At 41.3% G+C, this 25,234-nt stretch overlaps 1 protein-coding gene and 1 pseudogene across 2 annotated transcripts in view; both read left to right on the top strand.

Moving 5' to 3' along the window:
- Positions 1-759: 759 nt before the first annotated feature.
- Positions 760-25,234, top strand: part of LOC308355024 (uncharacterized protein) — a gene marked incomplete at its 5' end in the record, with an annotated part of 219,800 nt that continues 195,325 nt past the window's right edge. The window contains 2 exons of the mRNA XM_080822937.1: positions 760-828; positions 3,437-3,843. Coding sequence (XP_080679063.1) covers positions 760-828; positions 3,437-3,843 — 476 coding nt within the window. The remainder of the gene's footprint in view (positions 829-3,436; positions 3,844-25,234) is intronic.
- Positions 17,186-17,534, top strand: LOC308355163 (large ribosomal subunit protein eL34-like; annotated as a pseudogene). The gene has a single exon. The product of its transcript is annotated as a large ribosomal subunit protein eL34-like (transcript).

Below are 25,234 nucleotides of genomic sequence, written 5' to 3' on the forward strand. Positions count from 1 at the left end.
GGAAGACTATGGACTTGGTGTTTGGGGGTGGGGAACTGCAAATAGTTCAGGCCGGCTGGCTGTACGGTGTGCCTGAGACAGAGATGGAGAAGGGCATGGAGATGGAGATGCTGATGGAGAACAGCTGAGACAGGTGGAGGCAGCTGTAACCGTTACCCTGAAGCATAAAGAAAGCTCTTGCAAGACTTTAACAGTGCGTCGTCATGTGAGGACATTTGAAATTTAAGAAAAATCATAATATTGGGTGACAGAGCTGATGCACTACACAAAATTCAGGCGACTGTAGTTGTCTAGTGAGAGATGATGAGAAAATGCAAGTTGGCTTGGTTTGGCACGTAGTAATTGCTCAAGAACTTGTAGCAGGTGGGAGGGCAAAGGTCGGGATGTGGTGGGGATGGATAAGAGGAGATGATTTAGAGTGATTTTAAGGAATTAGGACTCAGTATCTGATTGGACTGGGAGGGAGGAGGTGCAGAGCCTCCTCCCCTCCAGGACATCTTAGCCTTCTCTCCTGGCTTCCAGATCCGTGTTGTTTGGCATTCCCTTTTGGACATGACGAAGTATGAGTTTGGGGCTCAAGGAAATAACCTTAGTTGGACTTGGGAGTTTTTACGTGAGAGCTGAAGCCTTAATGGGGCTGAGATCATAGACAGTGCCTGGTATGAGAAGTAAGGAAGACTGAAGTCCTAGAAAATACTTAAGGGGAAGGAAAGGAAACTGTGGACCATGTTAAGTGCCCTAGAAAGATCAGCCGAGATAATGTCTGGAAAACTCCACAAGGGCCCTGGCCAAAAGGATGTCAACTGTGATTTGAGAAGAGCAGTTTCAGTAAGTGAGGAGGGGCAGAGAGTAACTCTGAAGGAGTGTGCAAGGGACCACTGTCCTTTTTTTTTTTTTTTTTAAAGATTTTATTTATTTATTTGTCAGAGAGAGTGAGCACAGGCAGACAGAGTGGCAGACAGAGGCAGAAGGAGAAGCAGGCTCCCCACTGAGCAAGGAGCCTGATGTGGGACTCGATCCCAGGACTCTGGGATCATGACCTGAGCCAAAGGCAGCCACTTAACCAACTGAGCCACCCAGGTGTCCCGGGACCACTGTCCTTTTAAGACACTTGGCTGTGAAAGGAGGGGCAGAGAGAAAAGAAGGCCAAAATTAGAGGCAGTCATGGGCAGTATGGAAAGTTTTTGTTTTAATTTTAGTTTTTAAAGGTAGGAGAGTGCTGCCAGACTCTCAGTCACTTCTTGTAGTCAGCTTTTTCACGGGTGTTGCAGCCTGCCTCTGGAGGAGACGTATGTTGTACCTGAACACAAGTGCTTCTCCGAAGCAGGCGGCCCGATAAGCAGACTGGACTGGAATAGCTCTGCAGGAAAGCACGACTTTCTGGGCTCATCTCCCAGGGACTGCTTCTTGTGCTAACTTCCAGCCGGGTTTTTGTGTCTTCCTCCTTCCTTTGTCTACCTGGTTGGTTGCTTGCCACTTGTTTAAGATGGCTCTTATGGCTGTGTGTGCCAGGGAGCTGGCTAGTAAAATACCCATGTGTGTGCAGGATTGACCCAAGAGAAGCTCTTCCCAAGCCGCCCCCACCCCGTTCTTGTAGACTGAACTGTGTGCCTGATTGGGCTCAACCAATTCCCGAGTGGCCGAGGAGATAAAGCACCAAGCTGTGTATAGTAAAGATACAAGACAGAGCATTTACCTCCATGGACATTATAATTCAAGACATGGGAGTGTTTTGTAAATAATGGTAACAGTGGCTCTTAAATTTTGGGAGGATCTTTGTGAAATGTTGAATTTGATATAAAACTTCGGGGGGGGTGTGGACACGCTAAATTCTGAAGTGGTTTTTATTTTTTATTTTCATTTTATTTTTTAAGAAGTTTTTTTTATTTGACAGACAAGAGATCACAAGTAGGCAGAGAGGCAGGCAGAGAGAGAGAGGAGGGAGCAGGCTCCCCACTGAGCAGAGAGCCTGATGCAGGGCTGGATCCCAGGACCCTGGGATCATGACCTGAGCCCACTGAGCCACCCAGGCGCCCCTGAAGTGGTTTTTAAAAATTGAGTTAGGAATGCTCAAACTTTGGAGTCTTTGGTGCTCTATTAGTTTGTGACCTTGGCCAAAATAACGTTTCTGAGATTCAATTTTCAGATCCTACTGCCCATTTTGCAAAGATTTTGGGAGTACTAAATGTGATAATACGAATAAGATGCTTAGCACAGAGCCCAACACAGAGCTGGTGCCAATAAATACTATCTCAGCTTTCTGTGTGCTTTGGAGGAAGTGAGCTAGGTGTTAAATCAGAGGTAGAGCTAATGCTTTCTGGTGAAGGACTTACTCCTGCGTGTAGCTGTAACTAGTTGATGAAAACACTGTTGTGCATTTCAGTGATTCCTCACGTACCTCTGGAATTTTGCTTTATCTCAGTCCTATCTGAATTATTACTATATTTATGTAATTTTTAAAAACTTACATACACTTGCTTAAAAAGGAAACTGTGGGTCTCTACCTTAAACAGAAAACCACTTTCACTTGCCCTAAATAGAAAGTAACAATAAACAATGAAACTAAACAATGAAAACTTAACAATGCTATAAATTCTGGTTAGATACCAGTGCTTACCTAGGGCTTTGACCGTGGGACCCGCTGTTTGATAAACAGAGAATTTTAGGGCCAGAAAACTTTCTCCTTGTAGTAGTCAGAAGAACTGAAAGAGAATTGAAAAGGGAATAACTTTCTTGCCAATGTGATCCGCGGTCCTTGAACGCCCCGGCCCCGCGGATGCGCAGCCTGAGCACCTGAACACCAAGGAGACACCCTGACACCAAGGAGAGGCTGTCCTTTCGCAAGACATTAGTGAGGGATGGTAGTTGCCTTGCTTCACACCCGGATCTGAATAAGAAGTGCTGTGAGGGGAGCATCCCGAATCCAGCAGTCCCTCAGCCTGGTCCAGGACCGGAGCTCCGAAAACCTTGCTCTTTAAGCTTCTAGAAACAAGGACACTCAGAGGTCCTGTCCCCTATTTCCTTGCTAGATCAGGCTCAGTGCCTACCTCACATCCCGGACGACTCTGGAGTTTTATTTTTTAACTGGACACACAGCTGAGGCAGTCGGCGTGCTGCGGGCACCTCGGTGGGGAGGAGGGAGGCTATGGACTTTGTTTAGAAGGTATCTGCCTGGCAAACACTGCTTCTATATGGGTTGTATGCTATAGATTAATAATAATAAGGCGAAAGCAACGTTGCTCAATGATTTTATTCACTTGCACTTGAATAGTTCAATTAATCAAATAATCAGAGAATATTACTCTTATTTTGTTCTCATCATGGAGGTGGCTAAGGGAACTCTATTCAGCAGCCCGCGGGAGCCAGGACTTGCCCTCCCGCCCTTCCTAGAACTACCTCTGCTCCCCTCCTGCCCAGGTAAGACCCCCCCGCCCAGCCCTCCGCCCCCGCTCCCTCGCCCGCCGCCGCGCAGACCCCCGAGCGCCGGCCGACTGGGCATGCTCGCCGGGCGGGCTTTCCGCGGGGAGCCGGCCGGCCCCTCCGCCGCGTCTCCACCTGGGCCGAGGCCCGCCCCCCGCGCACCGGCCCGGGCGGGCACCTGGCGGGCGCTGCGGACAGAGCAGGGGGAGGAGACAGCCGCGGGGCGGGCGCCGCGGGACCGCGCTTGGCGTTGCCGAGCCGCCGCCGAACTTTTCCCGCAGAAGTCCCACACTGGGGGGCAGGAGGAGCGGGGCGGGGAGGGGAGAGCGGAGTTCCTGGAAGGAGCGGCAGCAGTAGCTCAACAACATGGCCTCCTCCACCTCCTCCTCTCTCGCCGGCGCCGAGAGCACCCCTTCTGCGCAGGTGAGCGCCGCCCCGCCCCCCTACCTGTGGCTTCCCTCGCGGCGGGGGCGGGCGGGCAGCCCGGGGCTGGGGGGGGGGGGTCCCGGGAGCCGTGCTGCGCAGGGGGCTGCCTGGACGCCTGCCTTCCTGGGGGTGCCGGGCGGCGCCGGGAAGGCGAGCGGTGGGGGACCCGATGGCTGCGGGTCGCGGGGGTCCGGCTGCGCGGGACCGGAGTTGCGGCCCGGGGCAGAGGCGTGAGCTGGTGTTTTGCCCCAGCGCGCGAGCATCCCGAGGAAGGAGCGAAGAGGGCCCAAGGATTGGGGCTTCTGCTTCGAAACATTTGTCTCTAAGAAACGCGCGGCCCAGGGCTCGGGACGCCCTCACCTTTTCGGGCTTCCCATCTTTGGGCGTCTGTGTTCTTGGCTCGCGCCTCCAACTCCGTGCCAGGCTGAACCCTTCCTAAGGACACGACCGAAGTAGGCTGCAGGTTTGGCGGGGAGGAAGTCACCTGGTGCTGAAAGTTACCTTCAGAATTACGCCTTTTTTTTTTTTTTTTTTTGGGTGAGTCGAGATACTTGATTTAATCGGGTCAGAATACAAAATATACGTAAAGATTGGGACATAGGGAAAAGGCAGACCAGTAGGGATAGAGTGGCAGTCCCTGGGGGGTGGCTGGTGGTGTTTCTACCTCTTGCCCTCTTTTGAGAGCCAGAAGCGCAAGGGAAACACACGAAGTAAAAGCCGGGTGCGTGATGTGCAAAACCACAGCTTCAAGATAAGTCTCTTCCACCCCACACTCTGAGCAGATTGCCACCTTTACGCCCAGAGGCGTTCAGAGGCAGTTTTGCGGCTGCCACTGGGTGTAGAATGGAGGATAATTGGTTTAAAATACTTGAGTAGGTTTGCACGTTCGGAGAATGTCTACGGAAGGGGCCTCAAGAAATAGCAAGTTGTCCTTGGGGAGGGACCTGGAGGGTGGACGGGTGGAAGGGAGACTTACTTTCCCATTCTTTCTGGGACTTTTAAAATTTTTGTTTTTATTTTAAAGATTTTATTTATTTATTTGACAGAGAGCCAGCACAAGTGGGGGGGATGGGGAGCAGCAGGCAGGGAGAGGGAGAAGCAGAACCCTGATGTGGGACTGGATCCCATGACCCTGGGATCATGACCTGAGCTGAAGACCGAAGCTTAAGGACTGAGACACCCAGGCAGCACCCCCCCCCCCCCTTTTTAAAAAAATCATGAGCTTGCATGATCTATTTTTGGAAAATAAGAAAACTACCTTTAAAAAAATCAGGTATGTTGGAGTAGCCTTGAAAGCAATGATTTGCTTGGTTTCAAGTTAGGTAGAATTATGCTTGAAACATACAAATCTTCAAGCCCTTATGTCTTGAGTTGTCAAAATCCTCAGGGAATCAAGGAGAAGTCCTCAAAAGAAGACTCTTCAGTGTTGGCAAAGTGAATTGGTGGTTTTTATCACTACCTTGATTATGAATTTTAATTTTGCTTGTTTTAGAATAAATGTGGCTTGTCTAATTTTGGAAGAGACCACTTTCTTTTCTATTTTTTTTTTTAAAGATTTTATTTATTTATTTGACAGAGACCCAGTGAGAGAGGGAACACAAGCAGGGGAAGTGGGAGAGAGAGAAGCAGGCAGGCTCTCAGCCCAGCAAGGAGCCCGATGCGGGGCTTGATCCCACTGGGATCATGACCTGAGCTGAAGGGAGACCCTAACAACTGAGCCACCCATGTGGCCCAAGAGACCACTTTCTATTAAGATTTTATTTATTTATTTGACAGAGAGAGAGAGAGAGAGAGATTACAAGTAGGAAGAGAGGTAGGCAGAGAGAGAGGAGGAAGCAGGCTCCCCGCTAAGCAGAGAGCCTGATGCGGGGCTTGATCCCAGGACCCTGGGACCATGACCTGAGCCGAAGGCAGAGGCTTTAAGCCACTGAGCCACCCAGGCGCCCCCCACTTTCTATTAAAAGCATGGCTAGGAGGGGCACCTGGGTGGCTCAGTTGGTTAAGCAACTGCCTTTGGCTCAGGTCATGATCCTGGAGTCCCTGGATCAAGTCCCACATCAGGCCCTCTGCTCATCAGGGAGCCAGCTTCTCCCTCTGCCCCTCGCCCCTTTCATGCTCTCTCTCTCTCTCAAATAAATAAAATCTTAAAAAAAAAAAAAAAAAGCATGGCTGGGAGTCACCCTAGGTTTATAACCCAAGTTTATTCCAGGAGGGTAGGCCACTGCAGGTAGGCTATAGTAGGAAAACTAGAGGGAGACAGTCTCAGAGTCAACATGGATTGCTGCCTTAGCAGTTCTGGCTCCCTTATAATCTGCTGACCTGGGCTCAGTTGGGTGCATCTTTAAGAAGCAGATTTTCAATATTGAAAGTGAATGTAAAATGAAAATCACAGCTCTGAAACAAAAACTAAAATAAAACGATCTATTGAGTATCTTCAACACAGCTACTAATATCTCCAGGACTGATTTCTCTTAGTTCTCAAATCAGTGGAGGATGAGTAAGTGAGCTGTGAATCTGGGCTGTGGTTAAAGAATGTTTATTTATGACAAACCATTTATGATGGTTCTCAGTGTTCTTTTTGTTAAAGCATAAATAAATATCTGTTTCGTAACCTGCACAGCTATGTGTTAGGCTCCATAGTAGAGAATGTGGCTCAATGTTCTTCAGACAATATAAAGACCAGTGGTGTGTTTTGGAATCCAAGGAAACACTGTGGATTCTGAATTTGTTTGCATTTTTGTGGTGGTGGTTACATTAGGACTGTGGTTTTCCTTTATTCAATATTTCAAAAAAAATTTTTTTCCCTTTTACAGTGTTAATGGAGCAAGTGAGTGTGCCTAATTCTAGAATAATATTTTGGTAATTGAAAAGAATATAATTGTTCTGGACTCTCAGTGGTTGTTTGTAGGATGATTTCCAATTATTATTTGTTTCAAAGTTACCCATTTTTTATGCACAAAATGTTTGTATATTTTTGTAGAATATGTTACCGTAATTATAGGATATCGACATAATTCCAATTGGAGGTCATGTGAAATTCTAGTCTATATAAGTGGCGTTTTTACATTTTCGAAAAAACCAAATACTTGAAATTGATGAGATCAGTTACCTAACACTTTTATACAAGAACGTTTATGAGTTAAAAAATTCTAATTGAAATGTGTAGCCTTGCTGCAATGTCTCCAAACTTACCAAAGTTTACCCTCCTGAGAAGATCAAGGTTACTAATGATCTAATCAGATCTGAAGTAACCTTTCCCTGTATGTATTCACTGGACTGTTGATCACCTAACTCTACTCTTAGATCTCACAATGTGAATGCCCATAAGATGTTGGGTTAGTGCTGGAACAATAAAAGTACCTGGAATAGGGCCATTTAATTTTGATTTTTCATTCATTCTTTGTCAACAACTTAATTTGTGAAAACAGCTTAAATTTTAACATTACCTTCTGTGATATAATTTTTTAAAAGATTTTATTATTTATTTGAGAGACAGCGAGTGAGAGAGGGAGAGAGAATGAGCGGGGGTAGGGAGAGGAAGAAGCAGACTCCAGCTGAGCAGGGAGCCTGATGCTAGGCTCAATCCTAGGACTCTGAGATCATGACCTGAACTGAAGGCAGGTGCTTAACTGACTGAGCTACCCAGGTGCCCCTCCATGATATAATTTTTAAGGTTAATTTGGTATTATATACTTTCTATGAGACATTTTAAAATCTTTATTTTTATTTTATTTTATTTTTTTAAAAGGTTTTATTTATTTGACAGAGAGAGAGAGAGAGAGAGAGAGATATCACAAGCAGGCAGAGAGGCACATAGAGAGAGGGAGAAGCAGGCTCCCTGATGAGCAGAGAGCCTGATGTGGGGCTTGATCCCAGGACCCTGAGATCATGACCTGAGCTGAAGGCAGAGGCTTAACCCACTGAGCCACCCAGGCGCCCCAAATCTTTATTTTTTAATATAAATTTTTTATTATTATTTTTATGTATTAGATGTATTTTTTAAGTACTAGAAGCCCAACTGTGGTTTGTTATAGCTTTCAAGAACTTTCAAGTTCTGTCAAAGGTTAAGTGCAGGCTTTGAGTATTTGTTCTGACCAGACCCTAAATGGTTATGGTAACATCTTCACAATCTTTAGTTATGGTTGAAGTGCTCCTGGACACTTGTCTCGAAGTGTTTGAAAAGGCAAACTATATCTTGAATATAAACTTACATTCAAAAGGACAGTGATTTGTCCAGGAACCAATGAGGTTCCTGTTTGACTGGAATGCGATCAGTGACACTAAAACTGAGTCAATTCTTTGACATTTTATGGAAATCACTCCTGAATTTCCTCTCTTCGGAAGGTCCTGTGTGGAATAATTAGCAAGTATCTTATGTTAGGCTTGCAGAAAGCAGTCACAGGAAAGTTACATGTTTTCAGATCTGAGTAGATGGTAGTATTTTATTTATTTATTTATTTTTTGGAATAAACTGTCTTTAGTACTTTGTAATGTATATTAGGAGATGGGAGATGGAGTGAACTAGTATTTGGACTTGGAGTTTTAAGATGAGAGAAACCATTTGGTATTTCATCAGATGATGCTTAGTTATTGTCATTTTCAGAAACTGCCAAGGAATGGGAAATATCGAAAAATTGGACCTAACATTCATTTTGCTTTCTGGGTAGGGCATGAATATTTGGATGTGCCCTGGTAGAGGAAAGCTGCAGAATGGAAGTTAATTTAAATGCCATTGTGGAATAAAGAACTGCATGTTGCCGAATTGGAAAGGATGTTTCCCAGAGTGTTTTCAAGATAATACGGTGATTCATTAGTAGATATTTTGTCCCTCTAGCGTGGAACTGCATTTCTGTTCTGTGTAGCTCCTCTGGGTAACATTAAGGCTTGATGCCATGAGTCTGCCATACAAGTGTGGGGCTACTGTCTTCCCCCTTGTTCATGAAATGACACTTTTTATGGAACCTGGCCCAAAGCAGTTCTGTGAGTGCAGCTTTTCTCGTGAGCTTCGAACACAGGGCTTGGCGTGCAGTAGGTGTTCAATTAATGTTTGTTGAATATATGATCAAATAAATGGTGAAAACGAAAAGGATCTGGCATTCAAATTTAGGAGCAGCTTTAACCGTTTGAACAATACTTTTGAGTATTGTTCCGGTATCCGGTAAAGGCACCACAGTCTTGGTTTTCACTCTCAAGAAGTTCATAATCCAAGTTACCTATTGTTTACATAGTACAAGACTCACACAGAGCCGGTAGCAGTTTTCCATGCCTAGATTTTCATTTAATCATGTGCCTCAATTTAGTTTAGGCTTTAGTGTATAAACAAGAAGAGAAAATGTAGATGAAAGCACCCAAGAATTTAGGAGGGGTGCATCAGGAATGTGGAGACTTCTTATACTTCCTAGTTTCTGCACTGAAAAATGCCTAAGGATGGAAACATGTGTAAAGGCACAGAAAACTGTCTGGAAAGATGCTCTAATTTATTTTTGTTAATGGCTGCCTAATACTCACAGTGTGGGTAGACCATAATTTATTTACTGTTTTCCCCATTAATAAACACCTTGCTTCCAGTGTTTTGAGGTCTATAGCTAATGCTGCAAATAAATATCTTTATACATAAAAAAGTTCATAATCCGGGCGTCTGGGTGGCTCAGTCAGTTAAGTGTCTGATTCTTGATCTGAGCTTAGGTCTTGATCTCGGGACTGTGAGTTCAAGCCCCTGGTCGGGCCCCATGTTGGGGAAGGAGCCTACTTGAAAAAAAGTTCATAGTCCAGTGGAACAGAGAAGATATATCCATCTTTAATAATAACAGCCATGATTTCTTGTGCCTCTCATGGTGGAACTGTCTACTTCCAAAGGAACCATAGGATAGGAATTATTACCTCACCCCGTTTTATACACAAAGAAACTGAGCTTTCATGTTTTCTCAGGAAGGCTATGCACGTTGTAGTTGGGTAAGGGCTGCAACTGGATTGGAACCCCTGTCTGCTCGAGCAGTGAGTAGGCGATGATGATGAAATCAGGAGGCCGGACTGAAGTCCCGACTCTGGTCCCCATACTCTTGTTCTAACCTCAGAATCTTATCACCTCTTGGGCTTTGCTTTCTCTCCTGGAAAGAGAGAGTGGGAATATAAACAGTTTCTAAGGTTCATTCCAGATCAATTAACCTCTGATTTAAAAAAAAAAAAAAATTGAATTCTAGGAGAGAGGTGTAGATAATTAGTAATAAAGTGATACATTTCTTTGTTTCTCAGAAGCATTTCCCCCCTCATATTTTGGCAATCCTGATGTTAAAATAATTCTTCAAATGTTAGGGAGAGGGCTCAGAGCTTCCAGGCTCTCTCTGGGTGCCACTCTTGCCACCATCTCTATGTGTTCACCAGTCCGGAACCTTTCTCTTTTTGGGTTTGAATGGAGGCCTCATTACACAGGCACACTTGATTAAATCATTGGCCCTCGGTAATTGATTCAACTTCAAGTACCTTTCTCCTCCCTGGAGGTTGGAGGGTTCTTGCGGGTGGGGGTGGGGTAGAACTAGAACGGTCCAACCCTCTAATCCCACAGTTGACTCCACTGTTGACTCCACAGTTGACTCCACAGCCAGTCCCCAGCCTTCGGAGCTTTCTAAAAGTCACCTCATTAACATAACAAGACACCTTTCCTTCTCTTATCACTTAGGAAATTCTAAGGGTTTTCAGGAGCTTCATGCCGGAAACAGGGTCAAAGACCAAGTATATATGTTACCTACAGTAGCACAGAGTACTTCCATCAGGACTGGTTTAAAGCTGCTAGTGGGAGGTGAACATGGCGTTGGGAAGACGTGTGTGTATTGAAGCTACTATGGGCTGGTTGCAGCACACCATTTACATGCAGTGAAATACTCTGCATTTTTTGGGTTGAATCAGTGGTTTATTTTTCTATAATGTATTTGGCCCAGGCACACATGCGGACACATGGGTGAATGAGAACTAGTTTTTATTCTCTAGGGTGTCATAGGTTAGCTGGCTACTTAAATGAATTTGTAAGTAAAGAAAGGGCTCTTGTACTGAGATTGGTTGATCAGCTCTCTGTTTTCCACTGAGAACAAAGTAATTACCAAGTGGATCCTCAGATATCTGAATTAGAGAGAACTGAGGTCTGTAAGTAGATTATTAGATATTAGAATGGTGAAACAGGATTTTGAAGACTTTGTGTCTTTGGGAGTCAAGTTCAGCCCAATAGATTTTTCTTCCTCTTGTGTATGTGTTGGTATGCGTGCATGTTTATCGATCACATTTATTGAGATATAATTTATAATTTGAGATTTATGATTTATAATGTGAGATCTAAAATTCACCATATTTAAGTGTACAGTGAAGTGTCCAAATGATATGCCCCGTCACGACAAAATGTTTATCATCCTAGGTTTGTTTGTGTTCTTTCCCGGTTAGACTCGCTCCCATCCTCCAGGCAAATGCTGCTCTGATTTCCTTCACTGAGGATTCATTTTGTTTTCTTTTGTACCTGGTTTCCTTCCCTTAGTGGAATGGTTTTTGATATCTGTGCTGTTGTCGCTACTAGTAGATTATTCCTTTTTTATTGCTGAGTAGTATTTCACTGTATAGACTGTACCACAAATTGTTCATCGGTTCATCAGATGTTTGCATTGTTTTCGGCTTTCGGCTAGTATGGATAAAGCTGCTATAAACATTTTTGTATGTATCTCTTTGTTGACACATATATATCTCCCTCCACCATTTTCATATATGTGTGAATGAGGTTGAATACCTGGGAATAAGACTGTAGAGTAAAAAGGTGGTATATGATTGACTGAACAAGAAACCACTTGTGTCTTACTTCACATCCTAGGGAAGGATTGATTTCAGATCAGAAGGGGAGAGAAGGGGAAAGTACACAGAGAAATTGTTTGACATGTGTTTAATATGAGAATTTTTGAAAATATGATTTTAACTAGGTGCGTATTGAGAAAAAAATTGATGTTAAGTAAAAGTTTATAAGCTCGTAAAGGAAAGCATAGTTACAAGGAGAAAACCATAAGTTTAATAACTTCATTGAGATATAATTTATATACATAAAATTCACTCACTTAATGTATACAATTCAATAACTTTTAATATGTTTACAGAGTCAGAAAATCATTGCCACAATCTAATTTTAGAACACTTCTATTACCCTCCAAGAAGTGCTCACTTATGGTAAAAAAAAAAAAAAAGCACAACATGGTTTTGGAGTTAAAAAAGACCTGTGTTTTAGTCTCAGTTTTACTTACTAGCAATTGTATGACCTTGGTAAGCCAAATTTCAGTTTCTACACCTTTGAAAGAGATGGAGATACCTCCTTTGCAGTGTTTTTAATAAGGATTATAAGTAGTGCCCACAACACACTTTAATAAAATTTATTTAATAATTATTAAAATAAATATAAATAAATTAAATTAAATTATTAAATTAAATTTAATAATTTTTAAGTAAATGGTAGTGTTTATTGTTGAACTGTGTCTGCATGTTTATAATTTTGTATTTTGTAATTTCTGTGGTATTTTGTTCATATCCTTATAACAGCTTCAGTAGTCTACTCTCTACTAAGGATATTTTTGAACATATCTTTTAGGAGGAGGAAATGAGGTGGAGGGGAAAAAGGACGTTGGAGTAACATGCTGAGGTTTTCTGGCTCTTCCATTTAATTGCTCTTTTGGGCAAATCACTTAACTGTGTCCATTTCCTTATATGAAGAGCTAGAGCAATAACATCTACCTGGCAGGATTATTCTCAGTCGTTGGGGAATATACGTGACATATTGATATAGTAGGTGCTCAATACATAGGAAGTGTTATCCTGTGGTATCAGAAGCTACCGTCTTTGAAGTATTCCTATCTAGGGATAAAATTTATGTACAGAAATCTATGCCTTATAGATGGAAGATTTGCTTATGTACGACATGCATATTTGCTGTATGAATTTTTGTATTTTAGTACTAGTGGAGTGCTAGGTACATAGTCCTTAGTAAAATGTTGAATCAAATGAGTACATAGATGAATAAATAAAGAAGAAAAAGCATTTTCTGCATACTGTTTTAGTCTCCCTGAATGTTAGGTATCTATGAGAAAGCTTCATTTCCCAAGCTTCAAGTTTTTTTACTTATCACCTCCTATTTGGCAGGATGGGGAGGGGCATTGGGGAACACGCTAATTAGAAATAGTCATAAGAACAAAAATCACAACAGTAGTTGCTGACATTGTAAACTGCTGTTTATCTTTTTAAAGGACTTTCATGTTCTTTCTTTAAATTTGTTTCTCAACAACCAGGATAGGCAGTTGGAGTAAATAGTGTCATTTTAGGGAAAAGAAAGCGAAGGTTCAGAGGAGGACTTGCTCCAAGTAGCAGAGCAAATGAGGGAAGGGGGCAATAGATGGGAAGCCTTGCGTGTTGCTGGTGGCAGCTGAGACTGGGGCAGCTGTTCGGGAAAGCATCTGGCATTACTTAAGCAAATTAGCTGTTTACTCTCAACTGTTTCATTACTACAGGTGGGCACTGGCATGTGTGGGGTAGGTCCCCGAGAGAACACGTCCCAGGTTTTTGGCTGTGTTACTGGTGGTGGCGGGGGAAATGGGAGGTAACTGGGAGACCGCTGGGAGAGGGAAAGGGAGAGCCCTAGATGCACAGCATGGGGTTGTCTGCAGCCATTAGAGGCAACAGATTAGATAAAAGCAACATGAAAGGATTCTAAGAAGGGTGCTTGGTGAAAAATGCAAGAGTGAGAGGTATATTGTTCATATGGATTAAACATTCATAAGCATTGCACAGTACACATCTTGTAGGAACACTTACATAAAATGCTCATTAAGTGCATTAGAATGACTGCCTGTAGGACCCAGCTCATGGGGGTAGGCCATGGAGAGAAAAAGGAACCAATCAATAAATAAAGAGAAATGATAATGTGCCATGAACCGTTAAGGGTGGCTCACTCGACCTGCTGAATGGTGAAGTTAAAAACAGAAGAAAACAGTATTTGATAGAATTTGAATACCTTTTCTGTGATCTCTGTCTGTTACCACTAGGCTTGACCAGAGAGGCCCTGCTGTCATGCCACTGGATGCTGATGGGTATTCCAAATGAAATAAACTTTGGATTGGTTTCTGAAGTTTCATGTAAAGTTTCTCACAGAGAGCAACTCCTTTTTTTTTTTCTGTAATAAAATTTATAATGTGGTACACTTAGTATAATTTAAAAATTAAGTTCCTTTTTAATTTTGTATTTTGGATAATAGAGACTGATGTATCATATGGTACAGTTTTTACAAAATTAGAATGTCATCTACTAAATGTTTAATTCTAAAATGATAAGCTGTCCTTATCATTCTTTCTTTTAAACCACAAATCTTTTTTTTTTTTTTAAGATTTTATTTATTTATTTGACAGAGAGAGATCACAAGTAGGCAGAGATGCACGCAGAGAGAGAGGAGGAGGAAGCAGGCTCCCTGCTGAGCAGAGAGCCCGCTGCGGGGCTCGATCCCAGGACCCTGAGATCATGACCTGAGCCGAAGGCAGAGGCTTTAACCCACTGAGCCACCCAGGCACCCCTGTCCTTATCATTCTTCATGGATTATCTACCTGTATGTTTTTTTACAAAGGATTGACATGTGATTTTTTTTTTTTTTTTGACAGACATATCTCCTTCTATTGTCATATTTGTTTTCCAGGTTAAATTTGAAGTATGGTAGATCTCTTTTCTGGTGGGGTGGGATGGCTTAATACAGTGAAGATTTATTCCATTGCAGTTCTGGAGTTCAAAAGCCCAAAATGGGTTGGTAGGCCTTCATTCCTTCTGGAGGCTCCAGGGTAGAATCCTTTTCTTTACTTTCTCCAGCTTTTAGAGCCCATCTGAGGCTCTCGGCTTGTGTATCATGTTGACCTCTGTTTTGATCATCATTTTGAATAGGTTGCTTTTTAGTTTACCTCACCTTTCTATTCACTATTTGTGATATTTCTTAAAGAGAGTTATATAAAATGGCTAGTCTTATGCATGTCGTAGGGTTTTCTAACAACTATCCTGACTGTTTAAAGAAGTCATTATGGTTATTAAAATTCAGCTCAAAATGATCAGCCTTTCAAAGTGTTCATCCATCACTACTGGGAAGGCGTTGCTGGTATTCAGTAGGCAAACTCTGCTAAGACAAGAAGGACACCCAATTATTTTAATGATAGGTATAGAAGCTGGAGAGAAATTGATTACATCCTGGGTGCTCCCAGTGTCCACATGTTTGTGAGTGGTGTGCAGACGAGAGTTTCAGGTTTACCAGGAATACGCAGAGGAAGGCCTAGTTCTTGTGTAAGAGTTTCATCCACGGTATCATGTAATAAAATGTTGACAACCAAGAATTGATTTTAATGCTGTTTTGTCTTTCTCAGCAACGTAAATAAAATAGTAAGAAATGGGAAGCATTGGTAACCAGTAGAAGGGAAACAAGCTCAGTGTCAAGATATGTGAAAGTGAGATTTGTAAGTGTGATTTTGAGCTGTCTTGCAATTTAGTTTTGTCATCTACAAAATGGGGTTAATGATAATGCCTAATTTATCCACCTTGGAGTTGTAAGGATCAAATTATATGATTAGGTAATTTATTTAATTCAAATTGCTTAGTGCTATGTGATCATATATATATTTTTTCTAACCTATTAGCTTTTTTCAATGTGTTGCTTTTCATTATGATAGCTTGCCATTGAACAAACTTAGCGTCCTGGCAAATATGATAACTTATAGCAAATAATATCTCAGTGATGGTTTGGCACTTTAAAGTTGATCTCTTAAGAAATTTGAGATTTTTAGCATCTCTGAGATTTTGGCAACTTTTTTTTTTTTTTTGAAGATTTTATTTATTTATTTGACAGAGAAAGACACAGCGAGAGAGGGAACACAAGCAGGGGGACTAGGAGAGGGAAAAGCAGGCTTCCTGCTGAGCAGGGAGTGTGATGCCGGGCTCCATCCCGGGACCCCAGGATCATGACCTGAGCTGAAGACAGCCGCTTAAGGACTGAGCTACCCAGGCACCCCGATTTTGGCGATTTTTAATTAAAGCATTAGTTGTGCCTGGAAGCTGCTATTTTAGTTTGCTGGTCCCACAGAACCGATATATACAGAATAATTAAAATCTTGGTGCTCCATGCTGCGTTTTGCAAAGTCTGGTTAGATTGCAAAGCTGGTGCTGAGGATGAAATGGCATGGCTTCGATTGGTGTGGAGATCTACTGAAGTCTCGTTGAGTCCCTCAGTATGTGGCACTTACCAGCCTGAAATTCTCCAGGTGTTTGAAGAGTCAGTGTAATGAATTGCCCTCTATGTTGGGAAATTTGGTTTTAGTCTATTATTCAATGTAGGTGTGCTTGGTCAGATCACGTCACTTCTACAGAATGTCCTCTTAACTGGTAAGATTTCTCTCGCTTAAATGGTCTCCTCCATGTTCTGAAATCCAGACTGTGGTGAGGCTCTCCATCAAAATTAGTACATGCTGGGGGCGCCTGGGTGGCTCAGTGGGTTAAAGCCTGGGATCGAGCCCCACATAGGGCTCTCTGCTCGACAGGGAGCCTGCTTCTCTCTCTCTCTCTCTCTGCCTGCCTCTCTGCCTACTTGTGATCTCTCTCTCTGTGTCAAATAAATAAATAAAATCTTAAAAAAAAATTAGTACATGCTGTTTTGCAGAACCTCCTAGTGCACTAATTCTAAGCTGTAGGTTTGCCCAGACACTGATGAAGACTCTGGAGGGCTGAGTAAAGGCCTAATGTACAGGGATTCCTGAAGAAGCCTTTTATCTGTTTGTGATCGTACTTAAGTTAGAAATCTGAGTCATTAATGAGACCTTTTTCCCCTTCTCATGTAATGAGGTATAAATACTCTCAGTTCTGTGGCACACATATGCACCCCTTTTTTAAAAGTGATTTTTTTTTTTTTTAGAGATTTTATTTATTTATTTGACAGAGAGACAGACAGTGAGAGAGGGAACACAAGTAGGGGGAGTGGGAGAGGGAGACGCCGGCCTCCCGCAGGGCAGGAAGCCTGATGTGGGGCTCAATCCCAGGATCCTGGGACCATGACCTGAGCTGAAGGCAGACACTTAACAACTGAGCCACCCAGGTGCCTCTAAAAGTGATTTTTAAAAATAGGGATTATTGATAGAATTAGCTGATGATAAAATAAAGCTGCTACTAATCTTTCTTTCTTGCTTATGATAGGTAGCAGCTAATATCTGTGATTTTGGCTCAGGCCATGATCTCAGGGTCATGAAATCAAGCCCCACATCTGATTTTCTCTCTCTGCAGCTTCTGGGGACTGTGTCCATAGGTGTTCACAATGGTCCAGCGTTCGACATTCCACAGTAGGCTGTCCTGTAATATAGCCTCTAATAAAAATAGGCTATCTTGAGCCCCTGGTAATAGGATCATTTACCTTTATACCAAGGAGGTTGGGAAAACACCAAAATCTGCATGTGGTGTGTGCCTAGGCCGACTTTGAAGAGGAGTTTGTGCTGGGAGAACTCAAGTCCTTATGAGGTTGTCTGAAAACGAGAAAACATGTCAGCAGGACCTATGGTGGTTCCATGTGTGTTCTTGACAGGATCAAGTGTGCTCTTCTTATTGAGAAGCAGAAAATTGTTGTGAAAATGTTGAAGGCACAAGCACAGAGTCAGGAAGCTAAATAAAAAAATGAAGTTTTTTTGAGTAATAAAAAAAAGCAAAAGGCAAAAAAAAAAAAAGATTCTCTCTCTCTGCTTCTCTCTCTCTCTCCCCCCCCCTTTAAAAAAAAAAAAAAGGAAAAGGAGCTGGCCAATAGACATATGGAAAGATGTTAAATTCACAAGCCTTAAGAGATTGAAAGGACTACTTCCTGTTTGATTGCACTTTACCTACTAGATGGGCCAAAAAAAAAGTCCTCTTTAGGGTGTTGAGGATACGGGCCCTTCTGAGTGCTGCTGATTTGAGTGTCAGTTGTACAGCTTTTTGTGGGGAGGATGAGAGGAGCTTAGGTATACTATTTATCTGCTAAAATAAAACATGCTTAGGGCACCGGGTGGCTACATAAGGTTAAGCGGCTGCCTCTGGCTCAGGTCAGGACCCAGGGGTGCTGGGATGGAGCCCTGCATAGGGCTCCCTGCTCCTCGGGGAGCCTGCTTCTCCCTCTGCCTCTGCCTGCTTATGCTCTCTCTCTGTCTCTCATGAATAAATAAGTTATTTTAAAAAAATAAATAAAACATGCTTACCCGTTGGTTTAGCAACCCAATTTAGGAACTTCCGCTATGGAAACTAAAAACCTCAAAAACCTCAAAAACACAGCAACAAAGTATGTGAGGTCATATTTACAGGGATATTTATTCCAATCATGTTTGTCAAGCAACAATACTGGAAACAAATTTTAAACCTTAATGGGACGCGTTGCATGTATTATGGTTCCTCTATTATATGGAATATGATTAAGGTAATTTAACATTAAGTTAGAGCTACACATAGTAAACCGGAAGGATGTGCATTATTTCTTAAGAGTGTAGCATGATCCAAGTTTGAAAACAGAAAGGAGAAGGACAGTCATAATATTTGAGCATAGGTCATTGATTGATTTGGTTACCTCAGGGATGGGATTTTCAGGGAAGGGGAATTATTAAGTTTTCTTTTCACTTGATACGTTAAAATGAGGATATACTTTATAATAAAAAAAAATCCAATAAAGCAAAACCAAAACCAAGTAAAGAAAAATTTAAGGTAGAGGAGAAGCAGAAACCCTTGTTCTCTTGGACTTCTTTTCCTTGTGTACATTTTTACACTACCATTTATTGTACATTTGATCTTAGGAGTGTTCCTTATTCAGTCACAGAATTCAATTCTTTAAAAGTGGTCGGTATCTGTGCTTGTGGAAATTTTCTCAGTGCTAATTAAGATTTATGGTTCCTTTGCACAGGCCTATGGTTTAGAAATTATATTTCGAACTGAGCTGGAGCTATAAAGAATTTTTGTTTGGATGTTGGTATCATAATCATGTTGTTAGAGGATGGAATTAAGAATGCTAATTTTCTTCTTTCATGCCCCAAATTAGAGTAGTCCTATCTTCTTCATCCTTTTTATTTCCAGGTAAGTTGAGTTCTTGTCTTATTGGGTCCTTCTATTTTTAATTCCTGCTTTGCTTTTGATTAAAGTTTAAGTTCTTTAACTTTTTTCTTTAATTACAAGAACAAATGTTGTTCATTCCTGAAAAATCAGAAACACAGTCAAGTAAATAGCAAACAAACCCAACTCCTTGCCTCCAAAGCAAAAAATCATGCAAACCTCATTTGATATCAGTGTCTCAATCCCTTGATAACTTCCTTTCAAACTGTTCATTGAGAGCATTTTCTGTAAAGTAATCATGAAGATCAGACTTCGTTATAAAGAATAGTTATGTTATTTGAAAGTGGGTTTTTGGATGATATATTGGGCATGGTTATGGAATAACACGGACAGGCCCATGAAAGTGAAAGATTTCCTTACCTCCACGGGCCCCTGGGGCACAGTAGAACATGCAGGGGCCTGTTTGGCAGGAGTCTTCAGGGGAGCAGGGTGGAGTACACAAGCCAGAGACAGGAGAGGATTTCATTGGTGTGTTTGAATATCACTAGTTCACAGTCAGGAGAGGACAAGTAGGGGAACTTGTGCCTGGTTGTCTGGGTTGGGTCTTCACGGTCTGTTTGTGGGGTTGTTGATGCATCAGGTAAATAAAAAATTTTAAAACATTTGCAATGCACAGATGAATCTGAATATCCATCCCTAGAGCTGGTTGGTTTACATCTTCATTTTATCTGGAAAATGGGCATAATAACTAGTACCATAGGGTTGTTGCTAGCACTACGTTGTAAAGGTCAGTGCTTGGTTCACAGTAAGTTCTTTTTATTGCTATGTTTAAAGGTTTCATATGTAATATTGTTTTTATTGAGTGGGTAATATATATTCAATGTGTATGTTCAATGTCAGTCATGATGTTCTGAATCTTTTTTTTTATAACAACGGCACCCTGGAGTCGAAGTACCTGGCTGCTCCCTGATGCAGGTGGCACTAGGGGGCTGTGGGCACCCTTGCCCCTTCTTCATTGCCCTAAAGACTGAGAGGTGAATAACCCCCTACTTATGTCCCATGTTGGGCTTATCATATGTTATCAGAAGTGGAACATACACAAACAATGTGGACATTTTTTGTACCCTTTATTTTTTGAGTACAGCCGAATCTGCCTTCAGATGACAGGTTGTACCAATTGGCATCCCACCAAAGTGTGCAGGAGTGCCTATGTCCTGAGCTTCCTAGAGCACAGCATTATTTTTTTCTTCACCTTTATGAACATGATTGATGAAAAGCAGCCCCACATTGTTTACTTTGTGGTTATACATTTTTGATCAATGTAAAAGTAAAATATGGAGGACTAGCTTTCAGAAAAGTTGGTGCTCCTCAGGGGATAAGTGTGGAGGCACCAATACCTGGCAGCCTTGTAAGTCACTGGCTGGGCGAGAAGAAGTTGGTCTCTGCTCTTTATTTACACTTGTCCTAGAAGCACATTACATTGCTGTGCTTTGTGCTTCCGGTGACAGTTGTGTGATCTGTTATTAAATTGAGATTCAACGTGGAAATCTCCATTCTGAAAAATTTTCCCTTTTAATACTGCTGAGTGTGAAATTGCAAGAGAATATAGAGGACTACCCATGACTTGAGTGGAAGGTTGAGACTTATTTTCCTGGCTGGAGATCCAAAGAATTGTCCTTACTATGTTTGACATTTTCTTTCTTAGCAATATTTAATCATATAGTTTACTTTGGCAACACAGAGTTTGTTTCTCCAAATGCTTGCTTTATTTATGGGAAGATATACTTAGGTGACATTGACTACTTTTTTCACACCTTCCCCCTCCCCCCCCTAGTTTTCCTGGAGAGATGGCAAGGAATTAGTAAAAATGTGAATTCAATACTTAGAATGACATTTTCTAGCTTTCTTGGATTTTGGTATTAAAATCCAATTTTTGTTGGGTATGGTATTGATGATTCCTTGATAAAGTTTGTTATTTTCATGTCATATTCATTTCTTGTAACAAAAAAAATTGAATACATGTATTATATGTAGGAATAGTGTGTGATTCTTCAGAGGAATCCATGATATTCCTAACTAACCACCTGAAGTACATTTCCTAATGTTGGAGCTAGATTTATTTTAATTTGTACATACATTTTCCTAGTTTTCTTGTACTGGGGACAGTTGTTTGTTAAGGGATAGGGACATGCTAATGTGGTCAACTTTGTCCTCAAATTTCTAATCTCTGATCTTTGGGTCAGAACCTTAGTATCTTTTGGCTAAAAGCCATCATAAAGCTTGAATTGAAAAAAAAAAATAATCATGAAAACATACCATACCATACCATACCATACCATACCATACCATAACATTTATGCTAGAATAGAGTTGCAAATATATAAAACTACCATTAAAGAAGTAATTTCTTAAACTGTTGTTAATCTTAGAAGTAAAACAGTCAGGGGTGCCTGGGTGGCGCAGTAGGTTGAGTGGCTGCCTCCTGATTTCGGCTCAGGTCATGGTATCAGGGTTGTGAGATCAAGCCCCACACTGGGCTCTGGGCAGGGAGTTGGCTTGTGATGTGCCCTGTCTCTCTTGTGCTCTCTGCCTCAAATAAGTAAATAAATCTTAAAAATAAAAACTGTTATTTTACAGCAAAAATGAGTTTCCTCAAGAATAACACAGAATTGCAATTCAGGACATGCAAGCTACAGTAAAACTACGGATAAGTCTAACAAAGAAAGGAGAGGAAGAAAAAAAGTAGGAGTTCAGGGCGATGATGGTTTCTCAGTGGCGGAATTGCAGGAGGTGCAATGTGCATCTTTCCCTTTTGGGGCCTATAATTAGTGATTCTTTTTGTTGACTATTCTTCTGTTGGGGTCTGTGATGACATTGAGTGATACAGGCTCTCTCTTTAAGCCTGTGGACTCCACTTCCTGTGAGATTTCTCTTTATCAATTTTCACGTTTTCAATACAGCTCTTTAGTTATGGTATCTAAAACAACTTTTATGCTGGCTTTAGAAGGAAATCCAAACAAAAACTCCCCAGAATTTATCCTCTTACCATTATCCAAATATACAGCCTCTCCCTATTTCTGTGCTTTTGTTCTGATGCTCCTTTGTGTGTTCTCCCACCCTTTTCAACTCTGGAAAGGTCTCCTGTAATTTATGCCTATCTTTTGACTATCACCTCTTTTGTAAAGGCTTTTTGAACTGTATCTCTGTTTCTCCCACCACCAGATGTGTGTGCATATGTGTTTTCAGGGCTTGAATGCCTTTATGCATTATACCTTTAATTTGTCTGATACTGACACACTTCTTCATGCCAGTCACTCTGCAGAGACTGGGGTTACAATGGCAAATAAAACACTGTCTCTGCTCTCAAGTACCAGTGTATATTTTTAATTAATAGACTTTATTTTCATTTTTTAAAAAGATTTTATTAATTTATTTGACAGAGAGATCACAAGTAGGCAGAGAGGAAGGCAGAGAGAGAGGGGGAAGCAGGCTCCCTGCCGAGCAGAAAGCCTGATTCAGGGCTGGATCCCAGGACCTTGAGATCATGATCTGAGTCAACGGCAGCGGCTTAACCCACTGAGCCACCCAGGCACCCCTAGACTTCATTTTTCTAGAACAATTTTAGGTTTACAGAAAAAACAGCTGAGTAGAAAGTACAAAGATCTTCCATATACCACCCTCTCTTCCAACCCCACACACAGTTTCTTCTGTTATGTTACAGTGGCACCTTTGTTACAGTCGATGAATAGTATCGATACATTGTTACTAACTAAAACCCATAGATCACATTGGCGTTCAGGTTTTATGTTGTGACAAATGTGTAATATCTGTCATCTCTGTTGCAGTATCATACTAAACATCCTTGGTGCTTCACTTATTGATCCCTTTTCCCTCACCCAGTGCCCTGGCAAGCACTGATTGTTCTACTGTCTGTCGATTTGCTTTTTCCCAAATTTTATATACTTGGAATTATGCAGTATGTAGCCTTCCAGAGGGGCTTCTTTTACTTAGTAATATGCATTTAAGTTTCCTCTTTTTTACTTTATGTGTGTGTGTGTGTGTGTCTTGATAGCTGAATAAGATTCTGTTGTCTGGATGTACCAATTTATTTATCCATTCACCTACTGAAGGGCATCTTGGTTGCTTCCAAGTTTGGCAATTATAAATAAAGCTGCTATAAACCTTCATGTGTACTTTTTGGGTGGACATAGTTTTTAACTTATTTGTGTTAGGTATCATGAAGCCTAATTTCTGGATCCTATGGTAAGACTATAGTTAGCTTTGGGCACCTGGGTGGCTCAGTTGGTTAAGCGACTGCCTCCAGCTCAGGTCATGATCCCGGAGTCCAGGGATCGAGTCCTGCATTGGGCTCCCAGCTCTATGAAGACTCTGCCTCTCCCTCTGACCTTCTCCCCTCTCATGCTCTCTTTTTAAAAGAAAGTCTTTTTAAAAAGAAAGAAAAAAGGGGCACCTGGGTGGCTCTGTGGGTTAAAGCCTCTGCCTTTGGCTCGGGTCATGATCCTAGGGTCCTGGGATCGAGCCCCACATCGGGCTCTCAGCTCAGCGGGGAGCCTGCTTCCTCCTCTCTCTCCGCCTGCCTCTCTGCCTACTTGTGATCTCTATCTGTCAAATAAATAAATAAAATCTTTAAAAAAAAAAAGAAAGAAAAAAGACTGTAGTTAGCTTTGTAAGAAACTACCAGTTATTATGGTAACATTTTGCATTCCTATCAGCCTTATGAGAGTTCTTTTGCTCCATATCTTTGTCAGCACTTGGTATTGTCAGTGTTTGGGATTTTTACCCATTTTAATAGGTATTTGGTAGTTTCTCATTGTTTTAATTTGCAATTCCTTGATAGCATATGATGTTGGTCATCTTTTCATATGCTTATTTGCCATTTATATATCTTATTTGGTGAAGTTCCTGTTCAGATCATTTGCCCATTTTTATTTTTATTTTTTTAATTTATTTTCTCCCTATTTTTAAATTGGATTATTTCCTGATTGTTTAGTTTTAAGAATTCTTTGTATAATTTGGATAAAAGTCCTTTATCAGATATATACTTTGCAAATATTTTCTCTCATTCACTTATTATTATTTAATTAATTAATATATCTATTTTTAAAGATTTTATTTATTTATTTGTCAGAGAGAGAGCACAAGCAGGGAGAGTGGCAGGCAGAGGGAGAAAGAGGCTCCTTGCTGAGCAAGGAGCCTGATGTGGGACTTGATCCCAAGACCCTGGGATCATGACCTGAGCCAAAGGCAGACACTTAACTTCTCTCATTCTTTTAATAGTGTCTTTCATAGAGCAGAAGTTTTTGATTTTAATAGAGTCCAACTTAAATTTTTCTTTCATAATAATGCCTTTGGTATTGTATCTGAAACTCATCACCAAACCCTGTATGTCTAGATTTTTTCCTATATTTTCTAAAAGTTTTATAGTTTTGTGTTTTATGGTTTTATGTTTTGTAGATTTACAGTTATAGGGCCACAATCCATTTTGAGTTAATTTTTGTGCCAGGTGTAAGGTCTGTGTCTGGATTCATGTTTTTGCATATGGATGTCCAGTTTTCTAAAACCATTTGTTGAAAAGACTATCTTTTCTCCATTAAATCAGTTTTGCTCTTTTGTTAAAGAAGACTTGAATATATTTGCGTGCGTCTGTTTCTGGGTTCTTTACTCTGTTCCATTGATCTATTTGTCTATTCATGTACCAATAATAGCCTGTCTTGATTACAGTAGCTCTGTAGTAAGTCCTCAAGTTGGGAAATGTCACTTTGTTGATACTGTGCTGGTTATTTCTGGGTCTTCTGCCTCTCCATATAAACTTTAGAATCACTTTTTTGATATCTGTGAAATAACTTGTTGGGATTTTATTTTTAAATTGAAGTATTAGATTTAGGAGTACAACATAGTGATTTGACAACTCTATATCTTATGCAATACTCAGGAGAAGTGTAGTTACCATCTGTCACCATACAATGCTATTACAGTGCTGTATACCATACATTCCCTGTTTTCATCCCTGTGACTTGCTTGTTCCAGAACTGGAAGCCTGTGCCACTCCCCTTCACCTATTTTGCCATGTCTCCCGCCCTCTTCCCCTCTGTCAACTACCACTTTGTTCTCTGTATTTATGGATTTGTTTCTGCTTTTGTGTATATGTTTTGATTTTTAGATTCCACATATAAGTGAAATCTTATGGTATCTCCTCTGTTTCATTTAGCATAGTGCCATCCTAGGTCCATCCATTTTGTAATGGATGGTTGTAAAGTGTTACAAATGGCTAGATCTTATTCTT

Source organism: Martes martes (genome assembly GCF_963455335.1).
Source record: "Martes martes genome assembly, chromosome: 14".
NCBI lineage: Eukaryota > Metazoa > Chordata > Mammalia > Carnivora > Mustelidae > Martes > Martes martes.